General features: G+C 43.0%; 1 protein-coding gene across 5 annotated transcripts in view; it reads left to right on the top strand.

Annotated features, from left to right (window-relative positions):
* PARP10 (poly(ADP-ribose) polymerase family member 10) overlaps positions 1 to 20,395 on the top strand; it is a 91,231-nt gene extending 70,836 nt beyond the window's left edge. For 3 of the 5 annotated variants that reach the window (XM_068129322.2, XM_068129319.2, XM_068129320.2), the window contains exons 12-16: positions 3,821 to 4,099; positions 6,715 to 6,863; positions 9,602 to 9,803; positions 11,903 to 12,201; positions 14,338 to 20,395. In XM_068129322.2, the coding sequence (XP_067985423.2) occupies positions 3,821 to 4,099; positions 6,715 to 6,863; positions 9,602 to 9,803; positions 11,903 to 12,201; positions 14,338 to 14,427 (1,019 nt within the window). In that variant the 3' untranslated portion in view covers positions 14,428 to 20,395. Of the gene's footprint in view, positions 1 to 3,820; positions 4,100 to 6,714; positions 6,864 to 9,601; positions 9,804 to 11,902; positions 12,723 to 14,337 lie in introns of those variants that run through there. The other 2 variants (XM_068129323.2, XM_078784259.1) reach the window with 1 other exon arrangement.
* The last annotated feature ends 5,168 nt before the right edge of the window (positions 20,396 to 25,563 follow it).

Below are 25,563 nucleotides of genomic sequence, written 5' to 3'. Positions count from 1 at the left end.
CCAGAGGACCCAAATGACCCAGAGGACCCAAATGACCCAGAGGACCCAAATGACCCAGAGGACCCAAATGACCCAGAGGACCCAAAGGACCCAGAGGACCCAGAGGACCCAAATGACCCAGAGGACCCAAATGACCCAGAGGACCCAAATGACCCAGAGGACCCAAATGACCCAGAGGACCCAAATGACCCAGAGGACCCAAATTCTATGTATGTTTCTATGATGATGTATGTTTTGGTGAAAGTACATAATGTGAATACTAGTAGCAATTTTACAAAAACCATGGCATAATTTCAAATCTTGACCCGAGATGATAATTATGCTACATCATAATTTCCATGTGCCAACCTGGGCGGAATCCAAGTGGATTCACTTGACTTGTTTGTCCCCGTGTCTGTTTCATGAGTCTGTGTGGAGACGTCTCAATTTAGGAATTTTAGTTTACTGTACATCTTTGTTGCCTTTTCTTTCATTAAACCCGTTAGTTGTTGAATTTTAATTCCTTGTCCTGTCCGTTTATTTGTTGTGGGAATCGGATAACCCAAAGCAGCATCCATCCGTCCAGTTAAGCTTGCCTTGCTGCCCTTCACTACACCCTCGCCCGTGCAAAATAACACCGCTAGAGTTTGAGTGAACGCCTCGGAGTTGAAGCTCGATTGGTCATCCGTCACCAAGGGGTGTTAATCCCCGCGGTGAACACGATAGTATTCACACCCCTTGACTTTTTCACATTTTGTTGTGTTCCAGCCTGAATTTAAGATGGATTAAATTTTAATTTTTTGTCACCGATCAACACAAAATACCTCATAACGTCAGTGAAAACATGTTTTAAGAAATATTTACAAATTCATTGATGATAAACACAGAAATATCTAATTTGCATCAGTATTCAACCCTATGAGTCGATACTTTGTAAAATCGCCTTTGACAGCGATTACAGCTTCGAGCCTTCTTGGGTATGTCTGTATCGGGTTTTCGCATCCGGATTTGGGGAGTTTCTCCCATTCTTCCTTGCAGATTTGGTCAAACTCTGTCAAGTTGGATGGGGAGTATCGGTGAAGAGCAATCTTCAAGTCTTTCCACAGATTCTCAATGGGTTCAAGTCTGGGCTTTGGCTGGGCCACTCAAGGACATTCACGTTCTTGTTCTGAATTCCAATATTGTTTTGGCTGTATGTTTGGGGTCATTGTCCTGTTGGAACTTAAATCTTAACTGCCGTCTAAGGTATTTTGCACTCTGAAGCATGTTCTCCTCAAGGATTTGCCTGCATTTGGCTCCATTCATTGTTCCCTCTATCCTTACAAGTCTTCCAGTCCCTGTCACTGAAAAGCATCCCCATATGATGCTGCCACCACCAGGCTTCACGGTATGGATGGTGTTAGATGGGTGATGAGCTGTGCTCAGTTTCTGTCAGACCAAAGAGTTCAATTTGTATTCAGGCCAAAGAGTTCAAAAATCATCTCATCAGACCACAGAATATTTTGCCTTGTACTCTCAGTCTTTCATGTGGCGTTTTGTAAACTTCAGGTGTGCTGACATGTGCCTTTTCCTCAGGAGCGGCTTCTGTCTGGCCACTCTCCCATAAAGCCTAGATTTGTGAAGTGCTGCAGAGACTGTGTTGTCCCTCCGGCAGGTTCTCCCATCTCAGCCAAGGAACTCTTTAGTTCTGTCAGAGTGATCATGAGTTTTTGGTCACCTCCATTACCAATGTCCTTCTTGCCTGGTTGCTCAGTTTGGTCGGACGGCCAGTTTAAGAGTAGTCTGGGTAGTTCCATATTCTTTCCAGTCTTGGTAGTTCCATTAGTTCCATATTCTTTCCATCACCGTGCTCTTGGGAACTTTCAACACTCTATAAATTGTTTTATACCATTCCACAGATTTATGCCTTCTCACAATTAAAAAAAAAACAGTTACTTGGACTTCATGGTAGAGTTTCTGCTCTGACATGCACTGTCAACTGTGGGACCTTGTATAGAAAGATGTTTTCCTTTTTAAATAATGTCCAATCAATTGAATTGGCCACAGGTGGACTCCAATCAATTTGTAGTCATCTCAAGGATTATCAAAGGAAATTGGATGCACCTGAGCTCAATTTGGAATCTCATAGCAAAGGGGTTCAATACTTGTTGACTCGAGACATTTCAGCTTTTCATTTTTTATTACTTAGTAAAAAATTTCTAAAAAAAAAAATCCACTTTGACATTATGGGGTATTATGTGTGGATCAGTTACAAAAATCTCAATTTAATTCACTTTAAATTCAGGCTGTAACACAACAAAATGTAAAAATGTCATGGGGTGTGAATAATTTCTGAAGACAATATGGATAATAATAATAATAACAACTAGAGTGAAGTCGATAATTCCTCGCTTCCCACTGAAAGGAAAGTTGAAAAATGACAAAAGGGCAAAAGGTTCCACCTTTAATGACCCAATGTCAAATTTAGAGTTAAAAATCCCCCCCTCCTCCCTTTTTGAAACTTGTGACCCTAAGTCTCCACCCTCTTGGGCATGAACTGTGGATCAAATCCAAAAAACGTTCAATATTCCATACGTCCCACAATGTTGATTGTGTATACAAAGTTTAATATATAAATGTGCCCGTAATTGCATTTTTCGTCACTTGACCTTTTTGACCCCACATCCCTGGTGTTGGCTTAGCGGTTAGGGTGCCGGCTTGGGATCCTAGGATCCTGGGTTCGAATCCCGGTCGATCGCTGAATTAACGCCAGGGGGTTTGACTCAGCCTGTCATCCTTCCGAGGTCGGCAAATTGAGTACCAGCTTGCTGGGATGAATGATCACGGTGTGTACCCCGGTTTAGAATAGGTACACCGTATCCCTGCGTATCGTATCGTAAGAGCGTGACCAAGGGTTGGCGTCAGGAAGGGCATCCGGCCATAAAAACATGGCCTCAAACATGGAACCATGATTGTCATGGGGCCCGCAAGGCTAACCCCCGCTCTAGCGGGGAAAATGGCCTTAAAACGATCATTCATTTCATTCATTCCACTGCTCTTGCACTTTCATGCCATGGGGTAATCATAACTACCATGTTTGGTGAATTTCTACACAAAGGTTTAGTAGTAGATAGCATGACGGACGGAGCTGATTGCTGTATACCCCCGTTTTTTTCTTTTTCAAAAAGTGTGGGGATTATAGTACTTGTATGGATAGGTTGCCATTGGATATTGGTTGGATATTGGTATTTGGATATTTTGTATCCAAATAGGTTGGATATGTTTGGTATTGTTTGTTTGTTTGGATATGTTTGGTTGGATAGGTTTGGTATTGGATATTGGTTGTATGGATAGGTATGGATAGTCTGTGCCATTTGTAGTTATTACATTGTGATCGTGTTACTGCATTCAGGCCATGCCTTAGGATTTCTCTTGTAATACCTCCACTATAACGTTGTGATGGTGGAAATTGTTCAGGAGTAAGTTTGTTATGAAATGGATAAAAGCAAAAATGTCAGACTTTGTAGATGATTTCAGAGCTATAGAGGAATAGGAAAGACAAACTATGATCCCTAACTATCTCGAGCTTGGTCAGGCTGGACATTAATCTGTGCCATGCTGTTTAGGTCTACTTACTTGACACTACCTTTGACCCTTAAAAACCTCCCTACAAATGATCTGCAGTTGACTCCTGGTTCAGAATGGCTGCAAGCCCTTCCTCGATAAAAAAAATTTCTGGCAAAATTAGGCCGAAGCTTCTTTTTTACGCGATGAGCTGTTGCTGCTGTGATGCAATTTTTTTTTCGTTCAGCAGGTGGAGGAGGTAGATAACTTTTTAATCTCTGAATTTGTCTTCACGTAGACTTGAATGTGCTGTTAGCTGGTGTGGCACAAGCTGAACAGCTTGCAAATGAGGCTGCCAAAACTTGCAGCCATGTGACCTGGACTCGCCGCACGACCTGCGGCACGCAGGCTTATCCCGCCGCAGTGGTGGCCTTTCTCGAGAAAATGCGGGCTGGGAAAAAAAGCAAGGCCCAGGCCTGGTTGGGCAATGACAAAGTTACCTTTGACATGGATCTTCTTCAAGAATTTGATGAAGCCACCGGCAATTCTTCGTCCATTGAACGCATGGAGTTTTCAGGTCAGTGATGACGATGGGTGTTTTGTAATACTACTGTTTTTTTTTAATGGCACTACCAGTTATTCTAAAAACTTTTCTGCCACAAAAAGGATACGACTGTTTACTGTGAGGAAGTGAAAATGTTTCACTTGGAGTGCACTTTTCTTCTTTCTTTTTTATTTTTTGCTCAAGTATTGTCTTGATATGATAGCAAATTGCAATTTGTCTTAATAGCTCATGGAAGATCTAATTACTGCTGATAAGGTAGCAACTCTGTCATTTGTGGATGATTGTAATGTGGTCTACAGTGAAGTTAGAAAGGAACCAATTGTCGGATAGTTTGGATTGGGAAACATAAACGAATGAATTGGTGACTTTGTTGAGTTCCGCAAGAGGAAAGAGTTTATTGTGGCAAATGATGAGATTTACACATGGAAAGAGATGAAGATGGAATGTCATTGTATGTTGTAGCATTAAGACTTCCCTTCACTGGAACTAAGGGGCCTAGCCCGAACCATGAAAAACAGCCCCAGACCATTAGTTCTCCTCCACCAAACTTTACAGTTGGCACTATGCATTCGGGCAGGTAGCATTCTCCTGGCATCCGTCAAACCCAGATTTGTCCGTTGGACTGCCAGGTGGTGAAGCGTGATTCATCACTCCAGAGAATGCGTTTCCACTGCTCCAGAGTCCAATGTCGGCGAGCTTTACACCACTCCAGCCGACGCTTGGCATTGCGCATGGTGATCTTAGGCTTGTGGGCGGCTGCTCGGCCATGGAAACCAATTCCATGAAGCTCCCAACGAACAGTTGTTGTGCTGCCGTTGCTTCCAGAGGCAGTTTGGAACTCGGTAGTGAGTGTTGCAACGGAGGACAGACGATTTTTACTCGCTATGCGCTTCAGCACCTGGCGGTCCTGTTCTGTGAGCTTGTGTGGCCTACCACTTCACGGCTGAGCTGTTGTTGCTCTTCAACATTTCCACTTCACAATAACAGCACTTACAGTTGACCGGCGCAGCTCTAGCAGGGCAGAAATTTGACGAACTGTCTTGTTGGAAAGGTGGCATCCTATGACGGTGCCACGTTGAAAGTCACTGAGCACTTCAGTATGGCCCATTCTGCTGCCAATGTTTGTGTATAGAGATTGCATGGCTGTGGGATTGATTATATATACCTGTCCGCAATGGGTGTGGCTGAAACAGCCGAATCCATTAATTAGAAGGGGTGTCCACATACTTTTGGCCATGTAGTGTGTATCGTTTTGGTCTCATCTCTCAATGGTGAAGAATCACTTAAATATATATATAAAACTATCTGATTCGGATCCGGATCTTCACCAAATCGAATCAATTCTTCCTTGTCGCACCCCCAACCTTTCCACCAAGTTTCCTCTGAATTCGTCCACAACTTTTTGAGATATCATGTTCAGAGACAGACAGGTGAAAGCATAACCTCCATCCCCCTTTGGTGGTGGAGGTAAGGAGGTGGTGTTAACTTTGTACGTATGGAAATTTAGTGAGGCCTCCTCTAGAAGATGATGTACAGTTTTGGGGCTACAAATTTAGGGAAAAGAAGAAGAGAGCTAGGATGGTAGTAAGACGTGGATCTTTCATTCAGAGAGTAGTTGATGCATGGAGTTATCTCGCCGGTATGATTGTGGCAGCAGAAACGGAGGTTACAGATTAAACTGCAATTGGATAGGTATGAAGCTAGCAAGACGGCCTTGAGGTACGCACACTCGTCTCTAAGCTGTTTAGTCTTGGATTGAATGTCAACCCAGTTATAAACTATCATCTCGGTGTTTCACAGGCAGGGCGATTCATCGATGCGTCTGCCGAATAGATGTTAAACTGGGCGTCCCATCTGCCAGCATTCGTTAGTGGACGTTAAAGACCCCACGGTGTCCTTCACAAAGAGTAGGTGAGCTATCGCCAGCACTCTAGTCGAATTCCAAATTCCTGCCATAACCAATGCTGGGAAGGCAATGGCAAACCACCAAACTTTAACCATATAACCCTTGCTCAGGAAGCGGCTTTGGTGGCACCAAAGCTCTGTGAAGAGTATGGGACATCAGAGAGGGAGAGAGAGAGAGAGGTACGTACATAGAAGCATTAGGGATAGAGAGGTGCATGGATATTGGTAGGAATGGTAGGTAGCATTGGTATGGATGGGTCATTGTATACCTGTTGTGATTGTGACGTCTGAGTGGGTCTCATCAAAAAGTGAATTTACCATCGGTGTTCGCTCATTCCGAATCCTACAACCATTTTAACCCCCGGACCCCCAACCTCCCTAATAAAAATAAGGCCTTGCTGATGTCCCTGTGCCTCTCCCATATCTCTCCTCCTCCACCCTCGGCTCTTCCGCTTGCACGTCTCCAGTAAAATAAAGTAAATAAACGGATACAGTATACTGTACTGTATTAATCTGGTGATGAAAGGCCAAATGGCCTCATGTGTCAAAGCTCCTTGTATTTCCTTGCAATGTTTATCGCACTGCATTTAATTTGCCTCTTCAACTTTATCAAAATTCTTGATGCAAATGAGAAAGAAATGCTTTTAGTAAAATGCAGTATGCCAAATAAAAAGTTTTGTCTTTTGTTTTTGGTCCTTGTAAATTGTGCGTGATTTGTTCAGGTGAAGTTCAAAATATATCAACACCCACTACGGAAGAACAGATGCCTGGGTCTGATGTGGGATTCCAGCTTGTAGTACAAGACCTTGCTGATCCTGAGATAAAGAAAATTGTGGAGGAATTTGAAGAAGCCCTAATGGTAGTTGAAAAGGTAATAATTTTGATACCACTGATCTTCACCTTGGCTATCACTAATCTCCTCTGTACCACTGATCTTCACCTTGGCTATCACTAATCTCCTCTGTACCACTGATCTTCACTTTGGGTACCACTGATCTTCACTTTGGGTACCATTGATCTGGTGCCACTGATCTTCACTTTGGGTACCACTGATCTTCACTTTGGGTACCACTGATATTCACTTTGGGTGCCACTGATCTTCACTTTGGGTGCCACTGATCTTCACTTTGGGTACCACTGATCTTCACTTTGGGTACCACTGATCTTCACTTTGGGTACCACTGATCTTCACTTTGGGTACCACTGATATTCACTTTGGGTACTGTTACGTGCTCCTCCCCAAACCCCGGCCACGGTGTACCTCTGAGCCCCGAGAGGAGTCACGGCAGAAAGATGTGTTATTCTGTATGTCAAAGATCAATGGTGAAACCACACCAATTGTTACCAACAAACAAGTATTGTATTAAGATCACACAAGAATAACAGTACAACAACAATAGTAATCAATTGTACAACCAATATATATTTCCTATGATGGTACCATCAGGTTCGTACAATATAACTCGCTGTGCTCCAAGTGAGCGAAAAGAAGAACATTCCCAATGTCACTATTCCGGCATCAAGCCAAAGTCGATTCCGCTCCAGTAATCGTCAGAACGATGTCTAATCGAGACCAGAATCCCATTCGGATGACAGTCACAGTCACGCTGCCAAAGCTGCGCAAAGGTGCCCTCAAGGCTACTGGGAAATCACACCCTCGGGTGTGGATGTTCCACGGCTCCCGATCGGCGAACCGCAGATTTCCCACTCAAAAGCCACGTTACACACGTACAACAGATTAACGTCTGAATGCGGTGACAATCGTTAAAGCGAGGCGAAAAACCTTGAGCGATGCGCAAATGCTGTGCGAGGTAAAAATGGCCGACGGCCCATTCTCGTGGCGTAACGGCACTCTGATGATTCTCTCTGGAATCAACCGCAAAACCTGTCACGCAGGTTTATCTGTCACAGCGATGACAACTCTGTCGCAGGAATCCCTTTCCCGGGAAACCCAATGTTCACTCGTGACCCTCGTTCGCCAATCGTTCGCTCCAGACCTCGAAGCAGCTCGGCTTCTTGTCCGACTCACTCGCTCCGCCTTCGCTTCCTCCTCTTCCTCTTCGTCGTCATCCGGTTCCGGGTTCATTTAAAACATTAACTTTTTTACCTTTTTAAAATAGTAACCTCTATTTCCCTTAAACGACAACAATAATAGTACATGGAATCAAAAATGTTTACAGTGGATGAAAACCACAACAACGGAAGTGACGAATTCGTAACAGTACCAATGATCTTCACTTTGGGTACTACTGATCTTCATTTTGGGTACCACTGATCTTCACTTTGGGTACCACTGATCTTCGCTTTGGGTACCACTGATCTTCACTGTGGGTGCCACTGATCTTCACTTTGGGTACCACTGATCTTCACTTTGGGTGCCACTGATCTTCACTTTGGGTACCACTGATAGTCACTTTGGGGTACCACTGATCTTCACTTTGGGTACCAATCATCTTCACTTTGGGTGCCACTGATCTTCACTTTGGGTGCCACTGATCTTCACTTTGGGTGCCACTGATCTTCACTTTGGGTGCCACTGATCTTCACTTTGGGTGCCACTGATCTTCACTTTGGGTGCCACTGATCTTCACTTTGTGTGCCACTGATCTCCACTATACCACTGATCTTCACTTTGGGTACCACTGATCTTCACTTTGGGTACCACTGATCTTCACTTTGGGTACCACTGATTTCCTGAATCCGTCCATAACTTTTTGAGATATTGTGCTGTATATAATTTTGATCCCATCTCTCAATGGTGTAGAATCACTTTTTTAAAATTCAAACAAAACTTCCTATCCGGATCGAGAATCTGGTTTTAACCAAAATCAAATCATTTCGGCCTCGTCACACTCCCAACTTGTCCACTAAATATCGTTTGAATCCATCCTTGAGTTTTTGAGATATCTGGCTTGCAGGCAGACAGGGGTGAAAACATAACCTCCGTCCATCTTTGGTGGCGGAGATAATAAAGGTTGTTCTACTCGGTGCGGAATATGGGTGACATTTCGGGGATGTAAGTTATTTGCAGGCAATTCTGATGCAACATGTCCTTGATTGTGAGACAAAAGTGTTACAACTTTTTAGTGAAGCCCATTGTCATCGAGGCGATTGAGAGGGAGGAGTGGGAAGGGAGGGAGGCCTTCAGTGTTATTCGAATCTCGAGATAGGAGATGAATTCCCAAGGACCATCACACTCCCACCGGTGGCGATTTGATTGGCTTTCTATGTAATACAAACTAACACAGCAGGCCTTGCTCCTGCTGTCCTCACCTAGATCTGCCCTCCCAAGCCACTCCAGCTTGCACATAATCCCTCAATAAACCCTCATCTGCTCACCCCTCCCAAAGTACAGGTTCGTGGCCCACCTGCATTCATTCGTCCTCTTTGTTTCCCCCTCCACCCCCCTCCCCCCCACCCCCCCATCCACAATCTATTCTAAACATGCCCATTTTGTTCCTCTTCAGGCCATTGTTGCTCTTCTTTTTGTGTTGTTTATCGTTTCCTCCTCACGTATGCCCGTCCTCCCCCCCCCCCCCCCCCACCCACAATTACTTACAAAGAATCAATACCATACAGCTCTTCATACTGGATTGTATGTTTTTACAGGTGGAGAAAATACAAAATCCAATTTTATATCGCCAGTTCCTCCTAAAACGAGAACAGGTGCAGCACGAGTGTGATAGGTGGAGGCAGCAGAACGCAACCAGTGCTCATCCAGTGGAGCGCATGTTGTACCATGGAACCAAGGCTGCCACCTGCTCAGATATCTGCTTACACGGCTTCAACCGCAGTTACGCCGGAAGGAACGGTGAGGCACACTGGTTGAGGGTATCCGGGGGGGTTTGATGGGGGGAGGGGGGGGGGAGGTACCCCAAAGTGAATTTTCATGCTTTTCATTTTCGTTTTTGTGGAGGCCTAAAACACTTCCCTACGCCCACTAAGGAATGGGGTCTGGGATCATTAAATATTATATACCTTTCAGGTAGCTACAAAGGCTGAGGCACTTTAGAGCGATTTAAAAAGTGAAGGAGGTAAAAGTTAAAGTTGGTCAATTCCTGCCAGCATCAAATCATCACGGTCTTCACTTTCTGGGCGATCAACTCTGCATCGTGCGCATACAAGTACGTATCTGTTAACGGTTTTGGTGACAGGATTGAGGAAGTTCTGAGTTCGAGTCCCCATTGCATTCTCACAAAATGAAAGTTGGGGAGATGTGGGGGCGCGGTGGAGGGCGAGGGGGGGGGGGGGGGGGGGAGTTGCGGTTGGGAGTGTGGGCGGATGTTGAAATGCACTTCTACATCTATCTATAATTCCAGTAATCTCTGTGTGTATGTATGTATGTATGTCTGTATGTCTGTGACCGCTGTTTCTCGACAACCACGGGTCCGATATACTTGAAACTTGCCAGGTATATTGCTGGGGACCCAAGGATGTGCCTTTTCAAGGTTTCATATTAATCGGACAAGTAGTTACCGAGCTATGTCCAAAAAACGATTCAACCAATCAGAGAGCAGCGAGCTATCACGTGTGCCGAACGTGCCGAACAGACTCTGCCTCGGACGGCACATTTGAGAGCGTATTCATTTATTTCACGTTGGCAAACTATGTTGGCGTTAAACTATGTTTTAAAACTAATTAAAACTAATTTGCGATTCTTTCGCTTTCCTGCGCGTTTGTGCACGCTATGGCGATTTCTTTACCAAACTCCGCAAGCCGTTCGCTTTGGACCAAACCATTTCATGTAAATAGAGGGGGGGGATTGTCACCGTACTCGCAAGCCGTTCGCTTTGGACCAAACCATTTCATGTAAATAGAGGGGGGGGATTGTCACCGTACTCGCAAGCCGTTCGCTTTGGACCAAACCATTTCATGTAAATAGAGGGGGGGGGATATAATTTTAGATATATATATAGTACGGGCATGCCCTAGTATAAATAAAAGCTAACCATTCAGAATGTCACAGCAACATGACAGAGTGGCTTTAGATAGTAAAAGCGATCCACATCGTTATTGTTGACAAACACAAGATGTTTATTTCTCCTCGCCAGAGGAGAGGGTATTGCATTTGAGTCCGTTTGTTCGTTTGTTTGTTTGTCCGCACAGAATAAATATGATTTTCTCTGCAACCGTTGGTCCGATTGACAGGAAATTTTCACCATAGGTGCAACTCCACCTGTAGAATTTTTATTGATAATTATGACGACCTAGGTTACGTGTTTCGGTCGCCATCTTGGAAAAATCGAAAAACTTTGCACCTCTATATCTCGGAAAGCGCTGAATAGAAAAAATTGAGACATGGCTCATTGTAAAGAACTCTACATGTGGAATAAAACATGTTAATGATGATGTCATAGGTGCCTCCATTATGACGTCATAATTCGACAAGTACAAAACTTCATCCAATCAAGATGAAATTTCTTGAGCGCTATGTCGGCATAAACTGGTGGAGAAAAATAATAATAATGATGACGTCATATGTCACGTGGTTCGGCTGCCATCTTGGAAAAACCGAAAAACGTTGCACCGAAAGCGCTGCATAGCAAAAATTGAGACATGGGTCATTGTAAGGAACTCTCCATGGGGAATAAAATATGTTAATGATGATGTCATAGGTGCCCCCATTATGACATCATAATTCGACAAGTACAAAACTTCATCCGATCAAGATGAAATTTCTTGAGCATAATCTAGGAATAAATTAGTTTAGAAAAAAAATAATGATGACGTCATCGGTCACGTGGTTCGGCCGCCATATTTGTTTTAACACAAAAGCCTTAAAAACCACAGAAAATACATCCTGGCGAGGGTTTGCAATCTCCGATTGCTCTTTTTCTTGTTGTAATATTGCATCTGGCCGTTTCACATGTGATTTAATCCCATTCCGTTGTCTCCCCGTTCCCGTTGAAGCTGCTCTCTATGGCCGCGGCGTGTACTTCGCCACAGAATGCGTCTACTCCGGGCGAGACGTGTACTCTCCACCCGAGAAGGGCAAGGGCGGTCTCAAGCGGATATTCGTTTCCAGAGTCATTACCGGAGACTATGCGATCGGACACGAGGAACTGTGCGCTCCACCCCTACGTCCGGCCACCAATGATCCGAGTCACCAGACGTCTTCGCCTCTGCGGTACCACAGCGTGGTGGACTCAGTTTCCAAGCCACGTATATTTGTCATCTTCAATGACACACAAGCCTACCCACACATGATGGTAACGTGTCGTTGGTTAGATGGATTCATGCCTATGCCTCCATTTCTTACAGTTCAGAGTCAAAAACAGAAGAGTCCCTAATGTGACAGATAGTAAGGGAAAACTCCTCTTTTTTTTTCTTCTTTTTTTTCATGTACAGTGTACAAAGGGTAATTGTGTCACCTACAGACCTACAGGGATGGGAAGTATGTTGATTTTGGTGGGGGGTGTGAGTGATTCTTCATTCCTTTCTTCCTTTCCTTTCCAACAGTTATAATCGCTCACCATTTCTTCATTTTTGAACAGTCTTATTCCAATTTAGTATTGACGTGCCTTCATCCAATACACCCAGATCCTTCCCTTCACCCTGTCCCCTTTTATTCTTTTGATGCCTTTTCGATTGCAAAGGGTCAAAGGTGAAGCTGCCTTGCCCATTCCATTGTATTTGAGTCGATTGAGATAAACTTTGGCACAAAGTTTGTTTTGACTTGCATAAAGCTTTGCTTGACATTAAATTCAATGTGCAGTTTGCTGTCTTCCCATTGGATTTGAACTTGCAATCATTGGATTACGATGCACGAGCTCATTCCATAAAGTCAAGTGGATATGCTGTATATATACATATATCCACTTGACTTAATGGTGTGGATGGCGTGCCTCCATTTTTGTCTTTCACTTTCCTTCTTTCACCTATTTCAAATTTCTGCATTCTGTCGCAACCTATCACTCGCTGTGTGTGTGTGTGTGTGTGTACAGTATATATATAATCACATTCGCAAAATGGTGTGATGTTTTTACTGCCACCTCCTATGTCATTTTAATATTTTTCTTCTATATGAAGAAAAGCCTGGTGTTGGCTTAGCGGTTAGGGTGCCGGCTTGGGATCCTAGGATCCTGGGTTCGAATCCCGGTCGATCGCTGAATTCACGCCAGGGGGGTTGACTCAGCCTGTCATCCTTCTGAGGTCGGCAAATTGAGTATCAGCTTGCTGGGATGAATGATCACGGTGTATGCCCCGATTTAGAATAGGTACACCGTATCTCTGCGCATCCTAAGAGCGTGACCAAGGGTTGGCGTCAGGAAGGGCATCCGGCCATAAAACAGGGAACATTGCCTCAAACAGGGAACCATGATTGTCATGGGGCCCGCAAGGCTAACCCCTGCTCTAGCGGGGAAAATGGCCTTAAAACGATCATTCATTATATGAGATTGTGGTTCAAAGTGACACCAAACTGACATTGGGGCCACATTCATTTGGATGCAAGCAAGGGGGTCAACGGAGAGGAGAAGAGGACAGAGGGGAGGGGAGGAACCAAGTAGAGTCTCTATATACTAGCAGTAGCGACATGGCGCGTCCTGGAAATTTCTGGTCATGTGGGTCATGGGCACCATTTTGTTTCCATCGATCGTTCATTAAATAGTTGCTAACACGATAGTCGATTGCTCATTGTTCTTTTTCAAATGACATGATGCTGTGCGATTGGATGCACCAATAGATCGGACAAGGGTTTCAAAATGTATAGATTCCTTGCAGGTTCCGGAAGGAGCAAAATTTGGGAAAATAAAGTTATTTGTCTGGGATGGAAACCGACCTCGGGGTCGCTTCTGGGCTAGGTAAGTTTTAGTCCCGTGTGTGTACATGTATGTGTAGTGAAGTAATCATGTTGTAGTTTGTATTTGGATACAACTCGTAACCATACATAAATCATCATGGAAACATGTATAGATAATTTATTACATATTGAGAACATTCTGGCAAAATTGCTTATAAGTAAACGTCACTGGTGTATCTAACGCGAGTTTATTTATTTATTCAAGTTTATGGAAGTGTTGCAGTTAATATTGGTTGACAACATGTTATGATCCATAATGGACATGCGAAGGAATTGGGGAGGGGGGCAGGAAAGGACACGTGGGGTGGACAAGATAAATACAGAAGGAACCTCTCAGGAAAAAAACTGGAAATTTGGAAGGGGGAATGAGGAGATTAGGAGGGTAGAAAAGATCATGTTTAATTGCAGAATTGTTGCCTCCAAATAACTTAATAGAATTACCTTGACTTCAAACAATTTCACCTTGAGTTCTTTCCTGGAAGTCCTAGCAGTGTCCATGTGTTTTTTTTACCTCCCCCTTCCCATGCCTCCTCCCCTCCCACAGATCTCCCGATGTCCCTGCTCTCCATCTTGTTTCCTGCTCCCTTTATCATATGTTTTATGTGTCAGTTTGTCTTCTTGTGATCAATGTTAGCTCTTACACGACCCTCAATGTTGTATACAAAAAAAAAAGAAAGTCAGAAGAGTGGGAGAAAAAGGGAGAAAATGAGAAGAGAGTAGTAGAGCGTATTAACGAGTTGTGTGAAAAGGGAAACCAAGGAATATGAAAGATTTCAGGGGAATAGAAAATAATGAAGAATTACCTTCACTGTGTGTGTTTTCAGCACGTGTGAAGGATTACGTGCACATCGCACATGCATGTTTTCAGCACATGTGAAGGATTTACATGCACGTTTTCAGCACATCTGAAGAATTTACATACATGTTTTCAGCACATGTGAAGGATTACATGATCATTGCACATGCTTGTTTTCAGCACATGTGAAGGATTACATGCAATATCGCCCATGCATGTTTTCAGCACATGTGAAGAATTTACATACATGTTTTCAGCACATGTGAAGGATTACATGATCATCACACATGCTTGTTTTCAGCACTTGTGAAGGATTACATGCAATATCGACCATGCATGTTTTCAGCACATGTGAAGGATTACATGCGCATCACACATGTGAAGGATTACATGCGCATCACACATGTGAAGGATTATATGCACATCGCACATGCACGTTTTCAGCACATCTGAAGAATTTACATACACGTTTTCAGCACATGTGAAGGATTACATGCAATATCGACCATGCATGTTTTCAGCACATGTGAAGGATTACATGTGCATCACGCATGCATGTTTTCAGCACATGTGAAGGATTACATTGGGAGGCCCCCCTCGACTTTTTTTCGCAACTGCTGGGGATTTAGAATTCTCTTTCTCATAACTTTTTTCTCTCGGGTCTTCCGCACATTTTGATACCACATATGTCCAAATCAGGATTACCATTCAGGTGCTACATGAAAATTAGTAGTCACATGTCCTAGAAAACTACAATTTTTGCATATGTTTATGTGCAACAAACACATGTGAATAGGGGTTACATGCATGAGGACATTCACCCAAAATAATAAGGAAACATGATTTTCAACTTGTGAAACGTAATTCTTTGATATTGTACACTTTTCATGCAATCTCGTGTCTCCAATGTCAAAAATTGTAGGTTTCTGTGCAAAATGCATAAAACTAGCATGTTGCATAGTTAATTAGGCAATAATTAGACAAATTAACATATGAATATATTTTTTTTACCATTGTGTTTATTACGTGATGATCTATGCGTGTGCACATTTTAAAGTTCATCAGACCATCGACGGCCGAGATCAGTCGGGGAAAGTCGGGGATAACATCGATATCACCCATATCATTTGGGGGTAAAGATCCCACTGTCAGGCCTGTAGCCAGCCGAAGGGAGGGAGAAATAAAATTCAAGAGGGGGCGTTTCTTCAAGAAAACGCATCAAAACAACTTAAGACGATTGTGCTTCTGCAAGAACACATGAGAAAGGAGCCGGACAAATAAAATTCTACCCCCTTGTGCCGGAGTTCATGTTTTTAAGATGAGTGGTCTCCAATGATAAAAAGCAGAGCCAAAATCCTCCAAAAAAAAAAAATCCACCACAACACCACCGTTGATGCCTTTTACCGTTTACACCACTTATATATCACGATTAATTACCCTCTCTCTGCTTAATGAAGTTTAGGTTTTTTACCTGAGACCATGGTCTGGGAAAGGATTTGGTCAAGGATTTTTCTCATGCTAACCTTTCTTATTTTTGGTCGGTCAGAATCTCGAGAGGGTGTAAGTTTACCTTGAGGGGGGGGGGGGGGGGGGGATTTTCCCCCACTCCTCTCGTCCCTGTAGTTATGGGGCTGCCCACGGTGGTGTCCTTCGCCAAAAGTAGGTGAACTATCACCAGCATCCTGAACAAATCACAAGTTCCTGCCCTGACTAACTGCTGGAAAGTCAATCGCAAAGCACTCAGTCGAATTAGGCACCCATCAGTGTGAATCTTTCCTCGTGTCGTCACGCATTACACTTTCTTTTGCCACGGTTACTGCGATATCTTTTAAGGTGAAATCAATCGTGTTTGATTCTATGATTAGTCTGACGCATTGGAAGAACGAAAATATAACGTTATATAATTTTCCTTTTGGGCACAGGGAAAGACAACGTCTTAAGAAAAGGAAAGATCACGCTTCATGCACAATGGGCACGGGTCGGAATGCCACGCTCGATGGAAACAAAATGGCTTCGATTTCAAATAAGTGAGACATTTGGGGTAGTTGTAGTTCATGGGGGAAATAAAGGATCATGTATTGCCATAGGGGATGATGTGTGAGGGGAGTGCACCGCATGCTTTTATGAAGAGGGTGTTCATGGAAGAACGTGCATAATGGAGGTGCTGAGGAGGGTTGGAGTGTTAAGACAGCAGAGGAAGGTACACCAGAGCAGAGGCAGTTAAAAAAAACCAAAAAAAAAAACCCACCAGGGTCCACTGTTTCGTCTGAAATGCCAAAACAACAGGCCTTGTGCTTTGGCCTCGTCCCAGGAGATTCCAATAATGTTGATCTTTACATTCCAGGAGGGACAAAGGTCAGTTCCTGCGACCTTAGCCTTTTGTAAGCTGTGAATAGTTCTGGTTTACAATGGAATGATGGAGAATGCCCAGGCTGCTCCTGGATTTGGAGGTCAGGTTTTCGAGGTCATTCTAGGAGAGATCATGGCTGATGGTGAGGCCTAGAAATTCAAGAGACTGAACCTCTTCCAATGACTGGTCATGGGCATTGGTGGGTTAGTTGGACGGTTTTTCTGAAGCAACAGGGTGAGACGAGGATTATGTTCACCAGGATTTAAGGACATGTTCCATTTTGTGAGACAGACCTCGAATAAATCTTAGATCAGCAGAGAATTACACCGCTGATATGTGCCTGTCGGTGGGATGGGGCGTACTGTAGTCGGTATGTGGAGTCATCCGCAAAGAGAAAGAGGGGTTTCCAGAGCATAGGAGAGGTCGTTTAAGTCGGGGAGGAAGAAGACTGGGTCCAAGACACCTTCTTAAGGCACATAAGCTCCCACTGGAACTGGATTCCATTCATAGCAATGCGTTCATTGCATGAGTGGACACATCTCAGACTCATCAGACTCATGGTCAAAGCATCATGACACCAATTCTTGTTTGCTTTATGTTGTTTTTTTCCCCTCATATTTTGAAGTGTTGGTTCTTATGAGTAGATTTTTGTTTACCATGTTTGACAGTTGTTGTTTTTTCATCATTTCCATCCACTTGAGGATTTCTTTTCAAATACGATGTCTGATGATATTATTAGTGGGCACTCCTGCCCTCCAGGTGGGAGTACCCTTCTCGGACCAATATTCCATGTCGTGAGATAAAGGAAGGTGATTTGTAATACCAACTATCACCAAAGGTGGCGCTATTTCTACCACGCCAATTTTGGCGTTTCGGTGACATTCACGTTTGCTCCATTCTGGTAAGATTATTATTATTATGTGATGGTATCATTTGGTTTCACGACTATATTTCAGATTTGCACTTTTCTTTGTTGTTGTATCGTGTAGTAAACTAGCGGCACTGCTGCGCCTTGCAAGAACGGATGCTAACCCCGCAGCCACGTGCTGCATATGAATACGACGATGTAGTAAGACAAACTTACTCTCACTGCAAGTTGCACCATTTATATTGAATTGCTTCGTTTAATATGTACAAACGACAGAGAACCAGTTGGACCCGCTGCCAATATTTCTACGCCTTCACATGTTTTGGGGGTCACCGGGCAATACCAGTTGGTCCAGGGAACTTTGGGTAAGTCTATAATCTGAAGCTGAATTTGATTATGTTGAAACTTCATTGTTGATATTCACATGGAGGAGGGATGGGATTAGGAGGGATGATGGAGCGAGAGAGAGACATTGCATTAAACCTTTTTTTTTTAAACCATGAAACCGCAACCATCAATCATGGTGGTGTTTAGCTGATAGACCGAGGTCACGCTGAAATACACTTTGGTTTTTCTGTTTATTGTCAATTCAAAATCAGCTGACATGATGTATTGCTGTCGTACAATCATCCGTTCTCCTGTATTCCATTTGGGGAGAATTTTTGTCCATTTTGCGAAGGACCGTGGCATTTTTGATTTGCACGGCTCACACATGCAAGCATGATGATGGAGAAAGGTCTAACCAAAAGTCTAACCAATTGTTACGAATTCGGGTGACGGCACTCCCCTTACCGAGGGGGGTTTAATCCCTTCGTCGTTAAGCTGGCCATCTCCGTTCCTGGACCCACCCCGCTCCTTTGTGGGATAGGATTGGCCAAAGTGATTGGTCAGGGGGATTCCCGGACACCTCCGCCGATCCCTCCACAAAGCAGGTGGATGGCCCCGCTCAAATCCCGGACAAGATGGTAATTGCCGAGCGGTTTAGCAATTGACTAACCCGATTGTAAGCGGTTCTGCCGAAATCGTGCCACGGGTACTCGATTGGAAGAAATCACGAAAGCGATCGGACGAGAAAGAAACGAAAGTAAGGAGGAACAGGTATTTATTACTATTATTTACACGACCAAAGAAACCAAAGGAGAGGAAAAGAAACGAAAGTAATTTACAGAAGACACAGGGCAATTCTTAAACAGGCTTAACTTATTCCCAGGGACAAGACAAACTCATGGAATGAACTGATAACCATGAAACAGTTTGCCTCGACATGTGGAATCTATTCATCGACTTTGAATGTCAAACAACGTGTCTTAGTTTCCCTTTGAAGGTGAACTGGGGTTAGACTTTCGAATATCTGTAAACCATGATCATATTACAGGAACACTGGTGTATTTATAGATTTGAATTACACTGTAATAAAGTGAAGAATGAATGAATGAACTAATAAAAGCTACTGGGTGATACCAGTGCTAGATATTTAGAGACGAGGGCTGTACAAACCTGTGCATGTCTATCATCACCCACATCACCATGGAGACAATTGGCTCCAGTGCAAACACTGCAATCCTTGTGAAAACCTCAACCAAATATGTTGGGGAGTTGAGGAGCACTTTATTTTTTGTGGGAACTTTAACCAGGATTGCTCTTTAAAGATGGAGGAGCACATAACCATTTAAAATCACATTTAAAATTAAAATTACATTTAAAATCACATTTAAAATCATTAATTTAAAATTAAAAAAAATTTAAAAAATCATTTAAAATCATTTTTAAAATTAAAATTAACATTTAAAATCATAAATAAGCACATTAAGCACATTTAAAATCCATGCACATAACCTTGTATGAGCATTACTCTAAGAGATTCTTAATTACTTTACTACACCCACAATAAGTCCATGTAGATTTTTACATGCAGTCGAGAACCCAAAACCTGTATCACACCAGCAGGAAATACAATGTAAAAAGGAAGATTTTATTGACATGAACTAAATTAAAAACATCTTGTAATAATAACTGCTTTTGATTTTGTGTGACCAGGTTTGTTTTTTGGAAATATTTATCGATAGTCTACTTCAGTTTTGGAGCCCCCAACATAAGCGGACCCTCAAGGACATTTGGGATTGTCCAAAATTACTCCGCAATGAACGAGTCCTCAACCATGGAAGCAGTGGAAAAGAGTGGCATTTTTATGGCGCAGTCTTCTTCTTTTATGTGTAGCAGAAGGCTGCGGGGTAGTATCATTGGCTGAAGGTGTGGCTGTGCTCCTGACGAGTTCTCCCTCAAGGTTATGGAAGGAATTCTGAGTTTGTTTATTGTGCCGCTGATTGCTCGCCTACACTTCACGAAGGACACTGTGGGATCTTTAACATCCGCCAACCAATGTCGGCAGACGGGGTGCCCGTTTAGCGTCCATCCGAGAGACGACACTCTTTATTATTTTTTGTATACAAGATCGCGGCTCGTGTAAGAGCTAACATCATTCACAAAAAAAAACGGACACACAAAACATACAAAAAAGGGAGCGGGAGACAAGAAGGGGAGAGAGAGGGAAGCACACAAGTACAACAGCAGAGAACAGGGACAACGGAAGATCTGTGGGAGGGAGAGGGCTTGGGAGAGGAGGCATGGGAAGGTGGCGGGGGGAGGGGGGGGAGTATAAAACACATGGACACTGCTTGGACTTCCAGGAAAGAAAAAAGTCGGTATTTCAAAAAAAAAAAAGTGGATTTGGGGTGAATTAACGGGGGTAGAAAAGATCAAGGTTTTGGATGGGGGAAGATAAGAGATGGTGGTGAACAGCTGTTTAAAAGACCTGGAGGGAGGAGTGGGATTGAAGAGAGTGAGGGAGTTTGTTCCAGAGGCGGGAGTAGAGACTCACTGATGGATCTCAGTTTATAGCTGGACCTAGATCCAAACCCAGGCTCGACAGCTTTTGAGGAGAGCGTGCCGACCTCGAGGGCGTCGAGGTCATCCTGCTGGCTTTGACGGCACAATTATATATTATAACACTCGTTCTCATTTGAACAACATAATTTTATTTGTTTTGGCCTTCATGTCCTTGAAGTATTGGCACTTGATGAGGGAACCTGGGTCGAAACCAACGCATTGGCAAGACTTTACTTGGTGATACCATCGCTGGAGAAAGAAGAACTGCAAGCATTTTGCATTACTTTGAGGTAAAAATCAAGATGTCGTGTACAAAGGAGGAGAAGGAGTCCAGACTTGAATGATGTTCGGCCTAGAATTCTCGAACATCACTGCAAGTCTTAACCCCTTCGACAGCACATAATTTCATGGGAGCTTGACGCTTCCTCTGTCCTTTCTTCCTCCACCTTGGAGATCTTGAAAATGAATGGGCAATTCCTCCTGCAATTGCAAGGGTTGTATCGATCCACCTGTTGGAGGAAAGAGGAAACACTTTCGTCATTTGGCATTTTTGTACAGACTCAAGAAATATCAAACGGACTTATTTGTGCGGACTATAAAGAACAGTAATGACATTACGGTACAAAATAATTTTATCTGAATCCTTTCCAATCGTAAATTAAAAATTGCTCATATCCTGCTTAGCGTTTTTGATTTCCTTGTGTGTGACAAGTGAAAAAAAAGAAGAAGAAAAGAGTCGTGCATTCGTCACACTAAAATATGCAATTTGGTGTGTTTCTGTATGTTTGAGGCCAAAGTATTCAGTCATTGCTTATCCAATATCAACCAAACTAAGGGTCATTAGACAAAGGTTGAAACTACTTGGTTTGCCCCTACCCCATCTTGGGGGTTCCAAAGGTGGGGCCGATGCACATTCTCCAGGTAACTGTGTGGTGCCGCTCCCAGTGGTGGTGGCAGTGGGTATTACAAGGGATGCTTCAGACCCTCAGTCTGATTTTTCGCATTCGCTTAGCCTCTGTTGCTCTAGAATAGATTGCAAAAAAAAACTCAAGGAATTCCCATCTTTTATTGCTTTTTTCCCACCTTGGAAAAATGTCATGTTGTAGAAAGCAGCTGGAGTGTCGTTTCATATAATCGTGGCAAATTTCTAAGACTTCTTCCAATAACTAAAGCAACTAGAGAGTTCATCGAACATGATAACCCACACAGTTGCTTCAATTTTAACAAAATAATGATTTTAACGATCGAAAAAAAAAACGTCCGAAGGTTTAGTGCTGTTGAAATAGACCAGAAGCCTTCCTGAACATCACCTTTATACACCACCCCCATTTAACCTTTTTAAAACTCAACTGGACTATGTCCAGCTGAGTTTTTGTCGACACCCAGTGTCTGTCGTCTGTTTGTCTGTCTGTCTGTCTGTCTGTCGTCTGTAAACAATTCGACGTATACGCTCTAAAAGTCACAAATATTGATTAAATTTGATGAAACTTGTTATGCAGCATCTTTAAGACATAAACTAGTTTGGGATTGCATTTGGGCGTTGCACGCCCAAAAATGGGCGTGGCAGGGCGGCCATATTAAAAAGCAATTTTTGTCATATTTCTAGCACATATAAACTATATAGTTTGTGGTTCTATTATGCATATTCTAACCATATTGATATAGACCAGTTGAGTTCAGGTTCCCTGGAACCTCTCTAGTTAAAATTGAAATACTGAAAAACTGGAGATTCTTGGAAGTATTATGAAGGAGATTTGTGTGATAGTGTTCAAATATTTAATTTAATTTAAAGGTGTATAAACAAACCATTTTCCCAGTGTCTATTACATCACCCTATCTAACATGTTGCATTAGTTATTCGTGCCTGTTGTTTGTATCCATTATGACATCCTTAAAAACAGTAAGTTTCCTGGTTGGAAGGATTTTTCAATTTTGTTTGACTTTCAAGCCGCTCTAGCAGGGAAAATGGCCTTAAAATGCATGTTGTGTTGTTGTTGTTGTTGTTGTTGTTGTTTCAAGCAGGCAGAAAGAGTAAAAGAATCCCACTCATATCTGAAGGAAATGGTTTAGTTTGGAATTTTAAATATGAAATGGGCAAAGCCCAAAAACGAACGAAACCCATTAGTATTACCCTTTGGAACCCCTTAGAATGACCTTTTATTACCTTTTAGTACCGTTTAGCACCCATTAGAATTACCCCTTAGAGCCCATTAGAATTACCCTTTAGAACCTATTAGAATTACGCTTTAGAATTACCATTTAGAACCCTTTAGAATTACCCTTTAGAACGCTTTAGAATTACTTTTTAGTACCCTTTAGCACCCATTAAAATTACCCTTTCGAACCCATTAGAATGACCCTTGATCCCCTTAGAATTACCCTTTAGAACCCATTATAATTACCCTTCAGCACCCCTTAGAATTATATTTTAGAGCCCATTAGAATTAGCCTTTAGAACCTCTTAGAATTATGCTTTAGAATTACCATTTAGAACCCTCTAGAATTACCATTTATAACCTTTTAGAATTACCCTTTAGAACCCATTATAATTACCCTTGAGACCCATAAGAATTACCCTTTTAGCACCCCTTAGAATTATCCTTTAGAACCCATTAGAATGATCCTTTGGAGCCCATTATAATTACCCTTTAGAACCCATTAGAATTACCCTTTAGAACCCTTTAGAATTGCCCTTTATAATTAAACACGGTGGGATGGAAAAGTTCTTCTTCATTTATTTTTTAGGAGGGATGGAAGGAAGGACAGCCAGATATTGAAGAGGCTTCATTGTTTAAAAATTATGTCACTCCTCTCTGCGCATGTGCGGTCGGGAAGAATTCAGAGCCACACTTCTGTTAAATGAGAAACTAGTCTTCCTATCGTGTTCACAATACTGCAACATTTTTTTTTTTTTTTTTTTTTTTGTATACTGAATCGAGGCTCGTGAAAGAGCTAACATTTATTTCACAAACAAACAAACAAAACAAACCAGACAAACAAAATATACAAAAAGAGGGAGTGGAAGACAAGATTTGGAGAGAAGGGGAAGCACACAACCACAACATTTGAGAGCAGGGAGAAGTGTGGGAGGGAGAGGGCTTGGGGGCAGGAGGCGTGGGAGGGGGAGGGGAGAGGTATAAAACACAAGGGGACCGAAATTAGCGGGGGTAGAAAAGATCAAGGTTTTGGATGGGGGAGGATAAGAGATGGTGGTGAACAGCTGTTTTAAAGACCTGGAGGGTGGAGTGGGATTGAAGAGAGTGAGGGAGTTTGTTCCAGAGGCGGGAGAAAAGAGGAATGAAGGAGTGAAGGTGAGCAGAAAGTCTTGATTTTGGCAGTTTAACCATAAGAGGGTTGCAGGCAGATCTTGTGCGACCTGTAGGAATATTTGGGGGACAGAGCCCAGAGAGGGCTAGGGGGGCAAGGCCAGAGAGGAGACGGTAGAAGACGGAAAGACCACCAACCTGCCTGCAGTGAGTGAGTGAAAGGCCCTTGGAGTTAGCTTCATCGCGGGAGATTCCAATGATTCTGAACGCTTTGGTTTCAACAGCGTGAAGACGAGCTAGGTGTGAGGCAGGAGCACCAGCCCAGAGGGGAGAGCAGTATTCCATAGAGCTGCGGATGAAAGCCTTGTATGTGGTGAGGAGCTCAGGTGTGCCAAGGAAGGACTTCGCACGACGGAGGATGCCCAGTCGGCGACTGGCTTTGGAGGCCAGATTTGAAATGTGGTTTTCCCAGGAAAGATCATGGCAGATAGTGAGACCCAAAAGCTTGAGTGACAGAACTTCTTGGAGAGGATTATTCAGAAAGTAGATGGGAGGGTTGTCCAGTCGGTCTTTTCGGAGAGACATTGTAAGAGTGTGAGATTTGTCAGGATTGAAAGACATGTTCCACTTGTTTGCCTGGTCTGTGATTTTGTCCAGGTCTGCAGAGAGTGAGGAGGCTGCGGACTGCCGATCTGAGGGATGAAGAATGGAGCGACAGAGAGTAGAGTCGTCAGCAAAGAAATAGAGAGGATTTTCAAGAGAGTCAGAGAGATTCTATTTAAATTCTATTTAAATTAGACAACAAATTAAACAAATTAGATAAATTAGACAAATTAGACAACATTCTATTTAAATAAGTTTCTCCTCGATCATAAACTGATAAGACAGGCATGAATCAATTGCTTAATCCTGCCTTTTGCTTAGCGTGCGTGGGCTAATAGCTATAACTAGAGAGTTAGTGGAACGTAATACTCAGTGTTCATGTTCATGTATATGCAGGAAGGTCTTGCTGTCCGCGGGGGTTACATTCTTGAAAATCCCCGTGAACCGCAAATCCGCAAACTTAGGGGGTAATGTAGAAGATGGGGTCAAAACGGTATTACCCTTAACATGTTTGTGAATTTTTTGTGCTATTTATATTCATGAATAAGAGTTATGAAAAACCAAAACCAAAGTATGTTCCTGCATTAAGAACACAAGTTAATTTTTTGAGTTATCATTATTCGTATGCAGCCTTTGGCTGCTGGTAACATCATTGCTGGGAGCGCGGCTGTACCGGTGATGCAGTGCCCCCTCTTTCCAGGAATCTGGTGCTCACTTTGCCGCCATCGTAAGGATGACAGGCTTAGGCAACCCACTTGGTGTTAATTCATGGCATGACAGGGTCTGAACTGAAGACCCTAAGATCTGAGCAAATAATGACATTAACAACAAGAAAGAGCAATCAGAGATGGCAGACCCTAGCCAGGATGTATTTTTGTGGTTTTTAAGGCTTTTGTGTTAAAATTAATATGGCGGCCGAACCACGAGACGGATGACGTCATCATTACGTTTTTTTTTCTCCACCCATTTATCCCAAGATGACGCTCAAGAAATGTCATCTT

Source organism: Myxine glutinosa, chromosome 9, assembly GCF_964187855.1.
Source record: "Myxine glutinosa chromosome 9, kmMyxGlut1.1, whole genome shotgun sequence".
Lineage (NCBI taxonomy): Eukaryota > Metazoa > Chordata > Myxini > Myxiniformes > Myxinidae > Myxine > Myxine glutinosa.
This window is presented reverse-complemented; position numbering and strand designations above follow the sequence as displayed.